At 46.2% G+C, this 17,402-nt stretch overlaps 2 protein-coding genes across 7 annotated transcripts in view; both read right to left on the bottom strand.

Moving 5' to 3' along the window:
- The window catches only part of LLGL2 (LLGL scribble cell polarity complex component 2), a 35,536-nt gene extending 29,613 nt beyond the window's left edge, over positions 1-5,923 (bottom strand). The window contains exon 1 of one of the 4 annotated variants that reach the window (XM_048964910.1): positions 5,905-5,923. The gene's annotated coding sequence lies outside the window, so the exon portion shown is untranslated. Of the gene's footprint in view, positions 1-4,202; positions 4,222-4,288; positions 4,309-4,463; positions 4,592-5,904 lie in introns of those variants that run through there. The other 3 variants (XM_048964912.1, XM_048964911.1, XM_048964908.1) reach the window with 3 other exon arrangements.
- A 365-nt stretch (positions 5,924-6,288) lies between these two features.
- TSEN54 (tRNA splicing endonuclease subunit 54) lies at positions 6,289-16,929 on the bottom strand. 3 transcript variants are annotated; one of them, XM_048964913.1, is made up of 11 exons: positions 15,203-16,929; positions 14,925-15,059; positions 14,143-14,206; positions 13,922-14,005; positions 12,674-12,772; positions 12,308-12,360; positions 11,863-11,961; positions 10,115-10,761; positions 9,482-9,542; positions 8,678-8,794; positions 6,289-7,590 (listed from the first exon to the last, which is right to left on the bottom strand). In XM_048964913.1, the coding sequence occupies exons 1-11, from the start codon at positions 15,229-15,231 to the stop codon at positions 7,440-7,442; spliced, it is 1,539 nt and encodes a 512-aa protein (XP_048820870.1). In that variant the 5' UTR covers positions 15,232-16,929; the 3' UTR covers positions 6,289-7,439. The 3 variants fall into 3 exon arrangements, with proteins under 3 accessions (XP_048820870.1, XP_048820871.1, XP_048820872.1); XM_048964914.1 differs by lacking the exon at positions 15,203-16,929 and adding an exon at positions 15,169-15,183; XM_048964915.1 differs by lacking the exons at positions 14,143-14,206; positions 15,203-16,929 and having other exon boundaries at positions 14,925-15,106.
- Positions 16,930-17,402: the final 473 nt, after the last annotated feature.

The following is a 17,402-nucleotide window of genomic DNA, read 5'->3' as shown; positions in this document are numbered from 1 at the left end:
TGGAGAGGAATTCTCCAGTAGCTTCTGAAGCCATGCCAGGTCTGCATGTTCTTATTTTCCAGGAAAACAATTCTTTAGGCTTTCAAAATTAGCCTCTTAACCAGAAACTATATGCAACATTATCTTTTAAGAAGTATTGAGGTCAGTCTGTTTATAGGCAACAATAGCCCAAAGCTGAGTCAGTCCCAGTTTTGCTCACACTGAGTACACAGACACCTGACAGCAAAGCTCAAAGCATGCTGCACATTGAGCTCGTTCAGCTCTGTTAGTATGCTTGGCTAAACGCGGTGAGGTACTGATCTCCACAGATCTAGCCACAAAACAAATACTCTTCCCTGTTCACACAGAAAAACAAAAAGAGATGCTAGAGTTAGTGTTAATACAAATTGCAAGATGATCCTGTTGCCAATAACAATCTGAGAGTTAACACTGAAACCAGACTTCATTCTGGCTTCTTTGCTTAGCTCAGTTCACTTTAGACACTGAGATTTATTGCAAGTATACATAGCAGGTCTCATGGCAGACCCATACTCAACAATGAAAATGTCCTAGGAAAAGCAGTAACTGTTACTCACTGCTGTGTGCTAACATTCCTGCTCAGAGCTCTACATTTTGCTTTGTCTTCACTGCTTCAGCATGTGGCCATGTGTCTTGCTGCCCATGCACAGCTTGCTGAAACACTCTGAATTTTCTCAGCCAACTAGGCTGAAAGAATCACTTTTTGTAGAAGTCTTTTGCAATTTTTGCTCTCATCCTATTATGACAGTGAAAGATTCATCCACGAGAATAAGAGAACTGACGCTCTAAATCCCAATCACACAAGCTAATCCAGTCTTACAAGACGAGGAGCCCAGGCCAGAAGTTTTTCATATACAGTATTAAAGGTGGATATGGTCCCAAGTTAAGCCATACTTGTAATAAGTACTTTATTCAGGTAAGAGAGAGTTGCAAATTACTGTCTGTTAACCTCCTCGATGGCCTTTACTCAATTTGAACCAGTCCAACATCTTTCTCTAAAAGGAATCAAACACCTCAAGTACTTTTGAATCTTGCCATGCCTTAGGTTTCCTGCTTTTTTTTCTTTCCTCCTCCACCACTCTTTCCTGCTTACAAATCCTTAAAGAGAGAACTCCTACCTACACATTTGATAATACTTTATAAGCCTAGCTAAAATAAGAGTCCTTATCAAAAAGCTTTGTTTGAACTACAAGCAAACAGTAACCACCAGAGCCTTGTCTCATCTTGGCCGCCTCCTTGCCCTCAGAAATGTTAAAAACAGTAACAAAACAAAGGCTGGATCAATTTCACAGGAAAAAGCTATTCCTTAGTACCAGTTGTACTGGAATTAACAAAGTCAGCATTATTTAAGTATTAGCATTAAATTTATTGATTCCAGAAAGCCATTAGACTTATCAGACATCAATTTCTATGAAATTAAAAGTTTTAGATTGAAATCAATGAAACAATCCCTATTATTTAATTGGGCTGTCACTGTGAAGTTAATCTCTATATCCTCGCTTGGCTATGACACACTACCAAGACATAGAATCATAGAATCACATGATTGGAAACAACCTACAAGATCATCTAGTCCAACCGTCTCCTCATCACCATTGTCACCACCAGCACTAAACCACATCACGCAGCTCCTCATCCAGACGCCTCTTGAACACTGCCAGGGATGGCGACTCCACCACCCCTCTGGGCAGCCATTGCACTGCCTGACCACTCTCTGAGAGAAAAAGTTCTTCCTTATGTCTAATCTAAACCTCCTCTGATACAACTTGCGGCCATTACCCCGTGTCCTGCTCATTGCCTGGGAGAAGAGGCCAAATCCCTCTTCACCACAACCTCCCTTCAGGAGGTTGTAGAGTGCATATATTGAAGTATAAAACACAAGCCAAGCAGAATAGATAAAGCAAGTGAAAGAGCAGTTGCAGTTGGTAGAAAGCTTAGAAGCACAAGATACGCTCTCCTCTCCCCAGAATCAGGCTTCTCCAAGATGCTTTGACAGCATTATTTCTACATCTGAGACCCATACACAAACCTCCCTCGCACAACATAAGTGCTAATAACTGCTAGCACCCCAGCATTTGCAGCTTTATAGAAACAGGGGAGTAACCAGATGCAACTTGCATACAGTCGTCAGGCAGCAGAGAGGTAACCTGAAAGATCCTCCCGCAAAAAGGATTTATTTTTGTGAACCTAGAGTTAAGTGAACAACTGAACAGACTGTGCAAGTAGCCATCCTCCCAAAACAGAGAGAACATTAGTAAGAATTGGATGGATTCTCCAATAATCCTTCTAAAATAACTGAGAAACAAACATACAAATCAGAGAAGTTTGTGTACTCTCACAGCTTTGTATTCAGTTACCAGAGAACTCCCATTTGCAATCAATTTACTAACTGTGCATATCTCCTGTGTCATTATGGTTCCTATTGTGTTCTCCTTGTCATGGGAGCATGAAACTGCTGTAGAAGAACAAAGTCTTTGCACTGGACAACATCATTGCACATCATGCAAAACTCTTCTGTCTGCTACTAATAGGCATGATTCAGATGGCTTGTAGTTTTGAAACAGCACCTTACATGCCAAACATAGTGGGTCAGTAGAGCAAGCCACAAAAGTTCTTTGTAAAGCAACACAGAACATCTAGCAAGAAGAAACTTTCTGATGATCAATTGTTTTTTCCACAGAATTTCTGCACAGAAATAAAACTTCCAGTTACTGCCAGCTCCCCCTTCAATAAACCACTTTAAATGAAGATCAAGTTCCTAGCAGCATCACGCACTCTTACTGGCGTGTACTAACCACACAACTTCCATGTGTTTAAATCCTCTAACATCTCTCAAGCCAAAACATTCTTGAGGAAAAATACCCACCGCAGTCCCATGCATAGTTTAACATACTAATTACAATATTGTACCAGAAGATATAAGTTTCTCTAAACAAATTTAACTCCTTCAATAGTTTTCTTCAGCAAGGAGTTGGAGCAGATGCAATCTGTACAAAACCAAGTAAAAAATGATGTTCTTGAGCACCGTCCTACAAAAATGTTTGAGAATTCTTTTCCCGTTTCCTTACCACAAACTGAATGGAGCACGTCAAGCTATACAGATTGCCTTTGCCCCCTCCATCAGCCTGGCTGCCTTTACAAGCGATGTGCCAGCATGCACAGAAAAGCCTTGGGATGCAGCACAGCTTTGCATTCTGCTTGCCAGAAGTCCCAGCTTCCCAAATCAAAGGTAAAAGCAGTAGGCAGCCTGCTTTGAGCATAGATTCACATGGGACTTGGTACAGCAAGATATTCCAGTTGACTGAAGCAGCCTCAGAGGAATACAAAATGCAGCTTTCCTATCAAGTAAAACATCACAATGGACAATTTTCATTATCCTAGACAAGTACTCATCGTTATCCTCATCTAAGCAGAAAGCTCTGTGTCCCAGCAGAAATACAGACCCTTGAGTCCACTTCAACTGTTCTGCTCCACTAACACCACTATGCATAAACACACAAAACTTTCCCCAAAGCCAAGGCTAAGCCTCTCCTCCAAGAGACAAGATGTCAGCACCCACTTTGTTCCACTGCCACAACTGCAGGTAACCTGAGACAAAGCCAAACAACTCATCTCGTCTCACTACCTTGTCTCACCTGCTCCAGGCTGGTTAGAAGCAGCACAACCCCTCACCCAGCAAGCTCTTTAGGGAAGAAAATACAAAGTAATACAATCTATATAATATTGAAAAGGTAGTAATTGAACACCCCAAAGCATGCATGACAATTCTAATTTGTTGCTTAACCTCAGAGGAGCTGCAGCATTAAGAGTACCACAAAAGAGGGCTGCAGCCACATCCCTTCTCGCTGCAGGCTGAGGCTCAGGTCGCAGCAGCAGCACGGAACCAACCAGGAGCACTGTAAGGAGTCATAGCTTTTGTAGGGGACAGCCTTCCTAGCATGGCCAGGCATCAGCAACTGCTTGGCTCACAACCCACTCGCGGTAAGGGCTAGGACAGGAAGTTTAGAGCAAGCTGCCACAGCAACTACCCCAAGAAAGTCCCAGAACGTAAAGCTCCCAGTCTCTCTGGTAGCATTTCCCAGCTGCACGCTCAGTCCAGAGTAAACGTAATAAATCAAACTCGACAAGCAAGAAAAAAAAAAAAAAAAAAAAAAAAAAAAAAAGCTACAAGCCCAACAGCCCACCAGTGTCTGAACTTTCACGGGCGAGCTGAGCCCATGTCCTGGGCAAAGGGGACTCCCAGCGCAGGGGACGCGTACGCCGCGAGCACCTGCCGGTCCCGCCGGAAAGGTTCCGGAGCAAAGCCCGCAGGGCACCGCGGTGCCTGGGTGGGGCCGCGGTCACAGGCTCTGCTACCGGCCCAGCCCTCCGAGAGACCCCTCCCGCAACCGGACCCCATGCGGGAAGCCGAAGCCCGGCCCGGGTAGCCCATCCGCCGCGCTCACCTGCGGGGGGAAGGGTGAAAGGGGGACCTGGGCCGGGCCGGGCCGAGCCGCCCTGGCCTCGCTTCGCTCCGCGCTCGCTCCCCCTCCTCTGCGCGGCGGCGGCCTCACTGGGCACCTCTGGGAGGGGTGCGGCGGGGCGGGACCTCGCGTGCAAACCGCGCTCCGGGGGCGGAGCTCTGCCTGTAAGTTACGCCCCTCCAGGGGCAGCTCTGCATGCAAATCGCCGGATCTGCGGCCTCTTCCCTCTTCCATCCGCCGCGAGCATGGCTGTCATAGAACATCTCCAGTAATATCATAGAATCACAAGGTTTTCCTTATGTTTAAATAACCAGTTCAGCTCTCAGCCTGCTTCGAGCCAATCGGAAAGCAGCTTCTGCAGACAGCAGACACTGCCCTATGGACGGTCCCTACTCCTCTCCCTCCTCTCCTCCCCGTTCACAAGCGGTACCCCCAGTGGGCTCAGATAGGTGCGGACATGTGTGGAGAGAGGAACAAGCCAGAGCCAGGAAAGCCTATTTCACACTGCCTCTGTCCCTCTTCTCTCTGCTCTGCTTATCAGCGAGCCCTGCACAGGGCAGCAACACAGGACAAAGCCAGGGGAAGACTCCAACCCATAATGAGCTGCAAAAATGAAAGAAATGGGAAGACTTAACAGGAATTTGAAGCCTTAGTTGGATAGAGCAACAGAACTGCTGCTATCTTGTTACACAACTCTACTGCTGACAGTGTCTCCTATTACAAGGAGCTTGGCAACAAATGACTAGTTATGTGACAGTGTAATAGCAGTTGGAAGTCTGCAACCATGAAAAGTTAATTACCTTTGATAAGGGCCAACCGTCAGTATTTCAACCCAGCTTCCAAAGGTGAAGGTTTTAAATTAAACTATTTGTTTCCATGATCACCTTGCAGCATCCTGTCAATCCACACCATGGGCCAAAATGAAGCAGTTGGTATCAGTCTGCATCGTAATCCCAACCAGGTAAAGACACTGTCAGATGTTGTTGTGGTGCTGCGCATGGTAGCCACAGTTTCTCAATCCTCCCTGCAGTGATTATTAAGTTGTAATTGTTCTGTGCTGAATCAGGCACTCTCTGCCCCAGTGAAACTCTAGGCTCTTGAAAATACATGGCTCTTGTAGAGTTCCTCAGTGCAATTCCACTTTGGCATAAGCAGATGGGACTGACTGAAATCAACATGAATGAGTTTGACCTAATTCCAGGACAAACAAGAGCCCTATGTCAGACTGGAGCTCTCCTGTGCCTGTTCTTAGAAATTCTCTTCCCACTACCTTTTAATCTGCAAACTGGTCTGGGTGAATGCTGAAGGCACAGTCTGGAACTGCCAACTGCCCCAGCTTCTAAGGAGGACTACTAAAGCAAAGGCACAGCCTCCAGGCAGAGAAGAGGAGGAGTTTGTGGAGGACAAGCTGTCAGACCCTTACCTTAGCAAAGTCCTGCTGAATTCCAGCATCTGGTAACACAAGTGTGTTAATGGCACAGGAACAAGCACAGTGCTTGCAGCAGATTGCTGCTACTCTGGGCTACAATACTTACGACCGCACAGGAGGAAGATCATAAGGTGTTGTGTGCCAACAGGAACTGCATGGGGAAGCAGGCTCCTCCAGGCTCTGAGTCACACTGCCCTCCTAGGAACAAGGAAGTGGGATCCAAACACAGGTGTAGGAGTCACACAGCCTCATGGTTACAGGACTATGAGCAGGCATTCACCCACTAGGAGCCCAGCAGTTTTTCCCCCAAAGTATTTCTCTGTGTAACTCACATTTTGGGGTAAGTGAAGAAACAGACTAAGGAGCCTGCACTGTTGGAAAAGGTTCTTTATTGCTTAAACTTCTCCCCTCCTCCAAAAGGAACTAAAAAATTATTACATAAGATACACCTAAAACAGCTGCTATTACACTTGTAAAGAACCTAGATACTGAACACAGCTGGGCTCAGCACCCGCTAAGCAGACCTTCTGGCACCTGACACTGGTACTTTTGCATAGAGGCTAAAGCAAATATGGGACCTGGATATGATGGAGGAACGCTCACATAAGGCCTTGAAAGCAACAATGTCCTTGGTTTGGAGCACAACAGCCACAGGCCTGCAAGGCTCAGAAGGTATTTCTAACCTTCTTTCTCTACTCATGGATCTCTCACTTGATAAACACAGACAAGGATCCACAGCCAGAAAAGAGGACATCAGGTTAAAACAGGGGCTGCAGTGAAGCCATGCTAAGACTAACAGATCCAGCATGCCAATACTGGTGGTATAACTCTAATATGGCATAATGCTGTACAGACAAAATACATCTCAGTCCAATTGCAACAGGAGGAGGCTGGGCACCATCTGCAGTGTTCTGGGGCCTTCTGCAGTCTCTGAGTAATGAGACAGTGTGCAAGGTACTAAGTTTCCAGCTCTCAAGTGCCTGAAAACTTTTATCAGAGTGGCTGAACTTTATGGCTGCTTCATTTTCAACTACTGGATAAGATTCTGATCTGTTGGAGCAACTGAATGACAGAGGCTCAGGACACCACCACCGATCTGATCAGCTTTTTCTGCCCTTGGCTGATGTCAGTGACTCCAATTGCTCAGCTGGCCTAGCATGGTGGTTCCTAAAACATAACAAGGGCTTTGCAGCAGAGTGCTTTCTAATAGTCCACAGATCAGCCATGACACAGGAAAGGCAAACTAGTGGTCCAGAAGATGAGAAAGCTGGAGAACCAAAACCTTCAAGAACAAAGCAGTGTGTACTCTGATCCAGAAATGCTCAGCTAAGCCATTGTTTTCAGTGCATTTTGCTGCCATGCATGAGCCAACTCCATTTGGGTGAAACCTCTAACAGCAAATACAGTGCTACCACCCAAAGTAACATCTGGTTACTACAGGCTCTATTTTGTGTAATATTTCATTAATCAAGAAAGCAAATCCTGAGTGAAGATCCTTCCTTCACCCCACACCATTTAAGTTAGTGTCTTCAGTAATTAGCATCAACTGGCAGCTTGAATTCCTTTAGAGAGTAGAAGGCAATTTCTCCATGGTCCACCAGAGCAAAGACCACTGGGACGTCCCCACTTTGACATGTGACCTGCTTCAAAGCCCGAAGGGATGGGACTTGCTCATCAAAGCTGTAGAAAAGAAAAACAGCCCATTGCTCTCACAGCAAGAATACATAAACAAATTTGTTCTGGTCAGAAAAAAACAGCTCCTTCTGGTCTTCGGAGTTGTTAGTAAGCCTCTCCATCCCTTTCAAACAAAGCAGGAAGCTGCCAACCCCCAAAAAGGTGGTTGTAAGTCAGGAACTGGAAGCTGTCAAATCCTTTGCCAAAAACAAAAGCATCTGCACAATTCTCCACACTGTGCCTATGAGATGCAGCTCACAGGGCCGCTGGCAAGTTGCCAACCCAATGCAATCTTAACACCTTTGTGCTTGGAAGATCTTTAGGCTACTCAGATCAACACCTGACTAGCTTGTTTTTTTTTGTTTTTTTTTTCCTCCCTTCTTTTAATTCTACAGAGCTTGCTCATGAATGGAAGTGTTTACGGAGCAAGGATCATCCCACTTGCCAGTGACAGTCTTTTGTCAAACTGCACTACTGTGTTCCTTCCTGTCTACTACAGCTGCAAGGAGTGGAAAAGGGACAGTTTTAATATACCAAAATTAAGATACTAGACTGGGGACAGAACTCTGTACCTACCTACAGAATTTAAGTATTAGATTCTGGATCCAGCAAGAAAGGGAAACACCTATCTTCTGTTTGTACTGATTTTAAAGTTACACATGGCAAAGACTAAAATATTAAACTTATAGCCCTGGGCTAGCTCTGGGGAAGTGCACTGCTATAGAAAGCCTCAAGGATCAGCACTGGCTGAAGATTCAACTACCTTAGAAAACTGAGCTAGCTCTACGCGAGTTTCACACACGTTACTTATATAACTGTGGCCTGTGGCTTCTTATTCCTGACTCCAGTAACACTTAGAAAAGTAACAAACAGATGACCAGATACTGTGGGTTGGTTGAGTGCAAGAACTGCACTACAAAAAACAAACAAACAAACAAAAAAAAAAACCCCCCAAAAAAAACCACACTTGAATAGGATCATCCTCCTAAGGGATGAATTCTGATGAACTGTAAAGCTCACAAAATCTTGGGTCATTCACAAATCATTAGGACTTACTGCAAACTTCAAATCACAGCATAAAACCCATGGATACCTTTGAACACACATCCTGACATACGGCTTCCCAGGGTTTGTCTTCTTAAATTTGGCCACAGCATCTGCTTGATACACGTTGAAGTCTATCTTGATACTCTCTAAGTCCTCTTGTAGCCTACAGAAGAAGGAAAACATGCACATACCTAAGGGTTTGAAGCACTGCAGGGTAAAGATGCTGCAGATGAAGAATGAATAAAAGCTCTAGAAGCCTAGCTAGTTTGAGCCCTTTGAAAGGCTTCTCTTCTCAAGGAACTGAACCCCAGGTTGCTGTAGCTACCTTCTAGATCTTCCACGTTCTGTAATCAGATCAGAGCAAGCTGCCACTTGCCTCTCATTGCAATTCCTTGCAAAAGGTACCATCAGCAGACACAAAGCAAAGAACTGCTTCATCCTACCAGAACAACACACTGCCAGTTCAGGCAGGAGCATAACCAGAAATCCCAGAGCCCAGGCTTTATGACCCTTGCAGCAGGGATGGCAGCACATTCCAGAGATAAGTTACAGGTAAAACCCAACCAAACCTCTTGAGGAGATCACCTGGCTGGGGTGCAGAAAGGGAAAAGTGAGAAAAAGAGAACAACCCCAACATTATAATCAGCCTGGAATGCCCCATCTCTGTTCCTGCAGCCCTATCCCTGACCCAGTGCTTCATAGAAATGACAGCCACTCACTACAGGTGCAATAGAACCCCAGATAGCTCCTAAGCTGCTGCTGTGAGCATCTCACAGACCTCACAAGCAGGGACAGTCACAAGACAGCCCAGCCACAGACCCTACCAGCTACAGGCTGGCTGGGTACTAACCGGGAGGCTCCATCCAGTATGTGGGAGGGCTGCAGCACACTGATCTGCTGGCAGACTGCAGCTGGAGGGAGGAAGAACAGGAAAGAATCAGACCAGCTACTTCTGTCCCAGCGCAATCTAAGCACTCCACCACTCCCACCCACAAAAGTCTTCCTCCTCCAATAATGGCTGGCAGCACTGTCACCAGAATCACCAGGGAATACTTCAAAAAGACTTCCTCACCTCCTCCCAGCATGCAGCCCTGAACATCCTGCAAGTGCTTTGCAACTTGCTGGCCCTGATTGCTCAATAGTCCAGCATGAAGAACTGAAATACAGCAAGATAAGGAGAATGGATTGGAAGACCTCCCAAGGCCCTGTCATCCTGACATTTGAGTGGGCAACAGAAAATTACAGAAAGAGACAGAAATGCGAGATGATGAGCTTTCTTCTCTCTCCCCTATCCGTGCTCAGCTCATCTGTGCCTGCTTTGCCTAGGCCTTCAGAGCAAGACTTTTCTTCTCAAAGCCCTACTCCCCTAAACTGATACTTAGTGTCTCCAGGTCACCCTTTTGCTGCTGCATAAACAAGCCTCCCACAGAGCACTGGCAGGCTGAGAGTATCTGTGTCCTTGGTAACCTCCCATAGTCCCTACCAAAAGAGGTAGCTTCCTCTGGCTGCAGAAGTGGTGTGACAGCTTGGCCCCACAGATGCGGTGGTCGTCTCCAAACTCTCTGCTGGCTCCTCCGTCTCAAAAGAGCTTTGTATTCCTGCCAATTGATGCAGCATCTCACCTCCCTGTCAGAATTGATACTGCTCTTGTACTTGCTTTCCTTTTCCTGCTGCTCCCTTTCCTTCTTTAACAGCTTCTCCTGTTTTTGGTTGATGCGTCTGCACCAAGATGCTGCATCAACCTCCCTCCCTGGCACATTTTCTGGCAGAAGCTTGTTGTCAGGTGAGGGCAGATGTATGCATGGCTGATCTGGGGCCACATTTGGCAAGAAGATCGTAGTAAAATCCCAGTGTGGCGCACGGGTGCCAGTGCTGTTCACCTTCTGGTCTCCAGTTCCCAAACTCCAGGAGGGGCCTGGGACATTCTTTTTTCCTGTATCAAGAGGAACTGAGTTTGATGTGACAGATTGCTCCTCTCCATTGCCAGCATCCAATTCCTTCAGCTGCTCTGACAATGGTTTATCATCCAAGGGAACACAACTGAATTCTCCACAGTCATGTCCACCTTTTTCACAGGTCCCTTCGGCTTTTGGAAGGTCCTCAGATACCTTTTGTTTCTTCTCACACGATCTGAAGACAGAAACAGCAGCATAAAAACCATCAAGGGTTAGTGGTGATATATTATTCCCTTTAAATCCTGCTTTCTCCATTGTAATAGCAAGAACACACTCTGCTGCACCGGAAGGAAAGATGGCAAGGGTGTCAGGACCTTCCAGACAGGTCTGCAAACCCCTGGCTACAACCTCATGTCTGGAAGGAAGGTGTTTGCTTAACAGAAGAAAAAACCCACAATCAAACAGGCCAAAACCAAACAGAGAATGCCAGAAGTAGAATAAACACCTCAGCAGCCCTGCATGAGATTTGACTTCCACATTCAAGAGAATCTTTGTACACACACTCTCAACCCACCTTGCAGCCTCCACACTACCTGTATGCTGAGCCATGCACTTCCATCCAAACACTATGGACATCAGCTGAACTGAGCAGACCTCAGATACCAGCACTACTAGGCACAAACATTTCTGTCAGTATCTCTTACTGGTTGGTACCTGGCACCAGTCCCTGTCTTACAGAAAACATGGACAGTTCTGAAACAAGCAGTTTTATCTCCCAGTTCCAAAAACTTCACAGCTCTTTAGGCATCGATTTATTTAGTAACAGAAAGGAACCTGCAGATCAGGGTCTTCCTCCCTGTTTTTTTTTAAAAAGATGATGCCACCTACTGGGAATTTTCATAATTATAATAGCAAAATTAGTCACTACGTTAGCTTCTGCTTGCATTTTTGACAACTTCTAGAGCTGATACACAAGGATCACGACTCAACTACACTCTTTGCTGTGCAATCACAACATGCAAACTCCATCAAGGAGGCAAAAATGTGCAAAACAGACACTGTTGTCTCTGGTCCCTCAAAAAAAAAAAAAATAAATAAAAAAGAGAGAAGACATCTGCCATATTTCTTCTGCACTGATCTCTCTTCCCATCCATTCTGACATCACTCCGTTTGGGAAGCTTAGCAGCATCATATTAGCCCTGGATGACATACAGATGTGACAGAAGAAAACACTGCAAAGGGTTCACAAATAGCACTGCAGTACTTATGAATGTCACCACACAAAGCCAGCAGGGCCTGGGAGAGCATGGAAGGCAGCTTTGGGCCACATCCTTACCCAGGGCTAGAACTCCTCCTCCTTTTGTGTTGGCGTTTCCCACACCTCTTGCAATGACTTTCCAGGTTTAGTTGCCTCTCGCAGGGAGACAAGACAGTGCTGAAAGGAGACACAAACAGAGACTGAGAGCATGGCAGGGTAGAGAAAATATTCTTTTGCTCAATACAAAGAAAACAGCAGCAAAAAACTTTTCTTTCAGGAAGAAGAAATCCACAAGAATGACTAAAGTCATCATAAATTCACATCACATTTTATATTAGCAGTAACCTTCTCACGAGGAAAGAGGAAGAAAGGATAGGGTGTCACTTTCAGCCTTTAATCCTCCCAAGACACAGAACACAGGGTTAAAGTCCTCTTCTCGTTTGTTCCATGAAAGCTGCAGAGTAGGCACAGGGCTGCTCAAGGTCTTTAGAGAGGAAAAAGCAACATGGAAAGAGCTGATTACCTGGGGTTGAATCTCAGTACAATATAGCCCAGCTGCTTCAAGTGGCTGAACACCTTGGAGTGAAGGAAAACAAGAAAGTTAAGTGTCCACCCCATCACCAAAGAACTTTCCTCACTTCTGCTGCAACTATGTAAACACTGTACTGCACGGGCAGAGGAAAAAAAACTCTAAGGTTAGGAGCTAGAGCAAAGATAGGGAAACAGGAAGTGATTATCTGGAAAAAGATGAGTGGGGGTGGGGGTGGCGGTAGGGGAGGAAAACTCAGAGCGACTCCCCTTCCTGCCTACTTTGTCCCTGGGAAAGGTCACGTGGCAAAGGCTGGGCTCGGCTCCCTGCTTCCATCCTCTGCTGGAGCTCCCAACACACCTGGTAATGTAGCAGGTTCATTGCCCCCTGGGACAGCAGAATTTCATAGGCTTCCTGAACTGACATGGGCGCATCTTTGTTAAAGAGCTGAAGAGAGCCCTGTGGGGATAAAGACTCATGTTTAGAGGATCACAGGGAACAAATCTATGCAAGGTCATAACAGCATCTTGTCACTGGGTCCTGATAGCTGGACCTAGCACCCTGCTTGCCTTCCCAAGCCCTTCCTGGATTACTACCTACAATCCCTCCTCAACACTGGTTTTAGCAGCAAGGTAAGAAGTTCTTATCCAAAGCTGTCAGCCCCTGTCCCAGCACTATCCCTTAATATCACTGCATCTGCTCAACTGTTGAAATATAATTGTTTTAGGAGATAACTTCCTTTAACTTTGAGTATCTCAGTGATTCAGGACACAGCACAACCACAAGACATTTAGTACTAGCAACATGAAGAACGCTGAGAAAGTGGAATTGAAGGCATCCTGAGATACTACCAGTTGGTGGCTCCTTAAACATCTACCGCAGCCTCAATCCCAGAGGTAAATATCCCTAGGCAGTAACAATTAACCTCCAGAGGCTATGCCTCTTTTTCCAAAAACAAGCAAACAAAAAACATGTAACTGGTCTTCTCTGCTTCTGGGATGGATTCTTAGCAATTGATTAATTTTTATATATATACACATATTTTTTTTAAGGTCTATTGTCAAATTGCAAAAGGCAAAAAAACACCCAGCTACTGCAATAAAGACTTAATATCGTTAGATGCCCATAATCTGATCAAGGGCAGCAGAGCTTCCCTTTAGATTGGTCCATCTAAGTCACTGGTAACAGCTATCTATGAAGAGAAAACCCAGAGTTAGTACTACTTTACTAACAGTAACGCAGATAATCCAGACACTTTCCCAGTCTCTACCATCATATCTGATGTATGAGTGGGATAAAGATAATACCAGCTCGATAAACTGGCTACTGATCCAACTGACACATCCTATCAGTAGCACCAAGACTGCTTTAGAATGCAACAGATGAACTCACTGCCTGGAAACCAACACTACCGTCAGCAAACAGGCTAAGAGACAACACTTTGAGAACCAAACATTTATCAACTGCTCAATTTGCAGTAACAACCAACACACATTAACTGACTTTCGACTTGAGTCAAAAGGGGGAATAAACGTCCAGCTACTACAGCTCCTTCAGTCATTCCTGAATAGCCCAATGCTCCCATCCACACGTAGGTAGCCTACTTACACACTCCAGCAAGTACAGAGCCTCCTCAGGCAGCAGACACTGTTTGCCATGCTCTGAGAACCCCATAGTGTGCCAGAACTTCCCCTGCAACAGAAGCACAAACCTATGATGGACTTTGGCTGTTCACTGCTGACAACTATGCTCACTCTCATTTCAAGAAGCAAAAGAAGGAGTTGCCAGCAGGAGATGATGGTACTGACTACACTCTGCAGCAGACTCACCGCAGGGGACTCCAGCTCCACAATGCCGTGTTCTGGCTTCCACACGGCTTTCACCAGATTCTCCCTGAGAAGGTTAAAAATTAGGTTTTTTTATTACCAGCTTGTTTTATAATCAGCCATGATCAACTCCTGTTCTAGCAATTTAACAAGGTCAAACAACAGCAAGCTTTCAGGTAGCACTTTTACAGTGTAAAGCTTGAGAAAGCTGCCATTCTTTGCAACTAGCAATAGCAGGTGACAATTTTACCATTGCCCACTAGTTAAGAGCACCTCCAGGCAACACCCAAATGTCAGTCCATACTGCAGCATACTGCTGGAAACACAGCTATATGCTTAGTAGATCAATTTCCCTGTGTCAGGGGCTGTTATGTGAAAGGAACCTTAACCTTTCCAACCTCCTTCCCATCCTGAAAGCCTCCATTGCTGCTCCAGGCACACGTTTATGGATGTGCAGTGGAAGACAACGACCTACTCAGCCTTGCCTGAAAGCCACCACTCTGAAAGCCTGTGCATCTTTGTGCAAAGGTTTCCTACCACTTAACAATAACAGAAAGACTGTTACTACATGACTGCAGAATAAGTGCCAGGTAGCTGCAGAGAGCTCCCAAGAAACTATGAGTTCCAGAGTACAGCAGAAGCCACCAGAACTGATGCATAAGGAGCTCAAAGAACTGCCTGAAACGCAGGCCCACCCAATAGCAGCAAGGGGCTGCGAGGGCCCATCCAAACCGGCTATGCCACCCACTGCCGCTTGGACCCAAGCTCGAGGCCCAGAGACTTACGGCCGTCCCACGCGCTCCTCAGCCAGCTGCTGCCGCTGCTCCTCCAGGCACAACCGCAGACGTTCGGCCTGCTCGGCAGAGCCGTCGGGCGCGAACTCTTTCTGGCCGCAGGAGCGCCGAGGGGCCCTATTGCGTCTGCGGTGAAGGAGAAGAGCAACAGTTAGAGAGCAGCAGCACCAACCCAAATACAACCACCACCACTAAACCATCAACTTTATCCTCTCCTCCACCACCGGAGCTGCACCTTTAAGACCTTTCCCGCCCTCGCCGCTCCCTACCTCAGGCGGCGCGAGCAGCCCGGCTCCATCGGTGCACACCGCGGAACGCCCCTTCCGCCCACCGCGGGGCCCTAGCATCGGCGGAGCACTATGAGAGCTTAGCACGCCCTCTAGCGGCTCGGAGGGCCGTCAGAGTTGGGAACAGACGCAGTGCGGGCTCTGAAGCCGTTCGGCAGTGTGCGTGGAACTGTACACTAAATTAGCACAAAAACAGTTGGAAAAGCTGACGAGTCAAGTTAAAGACGGGAAATCGTTATCTAATAACCTCGAAAAAGTAGTTAAATTTCATACCAATTAAAAGAAACTTCGATAGTGAGGAAAAAAAGATAAAAAGCACCTTCTTCCTCCACGTCATTATCTTAGGCATCACAGGTGCTGTGGGACCACCAAGAACCTTCTGGAACTGCCTGCAATCCTCCCGAACTGGTTGAAAACCTCTGGAATGCTCTGGAACCTTGGCCAGAACTCCTCTGGAACAGCCTGGAACCCTCTGGAACCAACCATTTCTGGACATGCCCAGAAACTTCTAGAACCTTCCAGAATGACCTAGGATCATCTATGTCTGGCAGAAGCAGTCCTGAGGAGAGCCCAGTGCTATCTTCTCAGCCCACAATGGTTTTGTTGGAGCTGTGCATCCTCTCAGGGTTTCTGAAAAATATGTGAGTGATGGTACCTGCAAAAGACGCTGTTCTGGGCAGAACTGCAGGTCTCAAAGCACGTCTAGTGTGGAGCATCCAGGCCGTGGAGTTGGTAGCATGGGAGTGTTGTGGCTGGGCTCAGAACAAAGGTGCTGATGACTGCAGCCCTGATGCAGCCTTCAAATCGCAATGAAGCCCCAGGATTTCACTGCTGTCTGTGTGGCTAATAGGGATTTTAATTCTCTGGATTTGCAGTCACTGGACAGGATCAGGTGTGAAATTTGACCTGGAGAGGCCAGCAGCAGCATGATGGGTAGCCTCCTCACACGTGTTATTTTCCAAGAGCTTGTGACAATCCACAGCTGGGCTGCTAGCACTGAGGCAGGCACCCAGCCCCATTCCTTACCGCAGTACTTGGGCTCACCACTCATTCTGAGGAAAAATTCAGTCAATGTGGGGAAAAACAGTGAAACAATGGCCAAGCTGCTGTAATTACAGCTCCTCCTGCCCAGCAGCTGGGGAAGGCAATTTTTCTCTGTAGCAGGTATCACTATTTCTTCTGGTTGTGCCTCCAGCAGAGGCTGGTGAGATGCCATTGTGCAGGGCAGCGCTGAGTGCGTTGTGGCCCAGTTACAGTGGAAAACAGGAAAACTCAGCACATTGCAAGCCCGTCTGGCTGATGACAAAGCTGGATTTGCTGCTGAGGAGATATGAGTTGATCTGATGGGAAAACGCACCAAAAGCTCAGATTTCACCTCAAGTTTCTCTCTTGTTGCTGTGAGATAGCTCATAAGACTTTGTTTACTGACAAATAGGAAATATACAGCTTTTTTCCCCACCAACATCTCAGCTTCCTGCTGCAGTTTCCCAGTAATAGCCCCTTTGACAAAATGCCAGCATAGGCAAAAAAAATGCAAAAAACATCCTGCTCTATTTTCCAGTGCATTATTTTAATTTTTCTTCCTTCCTGATTACTGATTCCTCTCCTTCCTTGTGAACTGACCCTCAGTCCTTCAGGGGGGCCACACAGTGCTGGCTAGCTGCAACTGTCTCTCTGCAGCATGTGGAAGCACAGTGCAGGGAACAAGGATGTATCTCTTGTATATCTCAAGGGGCAGCAGGACATGCGGCAGATGCACCTTTTTCTCCCTACTTTACCAAAAAAAAAAAAAAAAAAAAGTTGCATTTTGGAGGATAGCCAGACTACCTGATTTTTGCATAACTCAAGAACACCACCTACTTTTCCTTTCAAATTCCAGTCTGTCACCCCTTTGTTTAATTCAGTTTTTCCTTAAAACAGAAAGGAAATGGTCTGGAAAAGACTCTAATCCAGAATTTGCTTTTTGCACCCACTATGATTGCAAGACCCAGCAACATCAAGACTAATCTCAGTTTACATTTCTTTTCAATACTGGGATCTTAGCTATCATAGAGGAGTCCAGCTTTACACAGAGGCACCAGTAACACCTTCTCCCTGATAAAGTTAATCTTTTCCCAGCTGAAACCACTTAATCAGCCCTAACAGGCTGAGTCTCATTAGCTGGAAGTGGGAACTGCACTTT

This window comes from Lagopus muta, chromosome 18, assembly GCF_023343835.1.
Source record: "Lagopus muta isolate bLagMut1 chromosome 18, bLagMut1 primary, whole genome shotgun sequence".
Taxonomy (NCBI): Eukaryota; Metazoa; Chordata; class Aves; order Galliformes; family Phasianidae; genus Lagopus; species Lagopus muta.
This window is presented reverse-complemented; position numbering and strand designations above follow the sequence as displayed.

Excerpts from the sequence above, each read along its gene's own strand:
- TSEN54 (XM_048964913.1), bottom strand. The coding sequence starts at position 15,231 with ATGGAGCCGGGCTGCTCGCGCCGCCTGAG. Across the intron at positions 15,060-15,202 it reads GGCTGCTCGCGCCGCCTGAG|ACGCAATAGGGCCCCTCGGC; the intron begins GTAGGGAGCGGC and ends CCTTCACCGCAG. Across the intron at positions 14,006-14,142 it reads TGGAGCTGGAGTCCCCTGCG|GGGAAGTTCTGGCACACTAT; the intron begins GTGAGTCTGCTG and ends CTTCTGTTGCAG.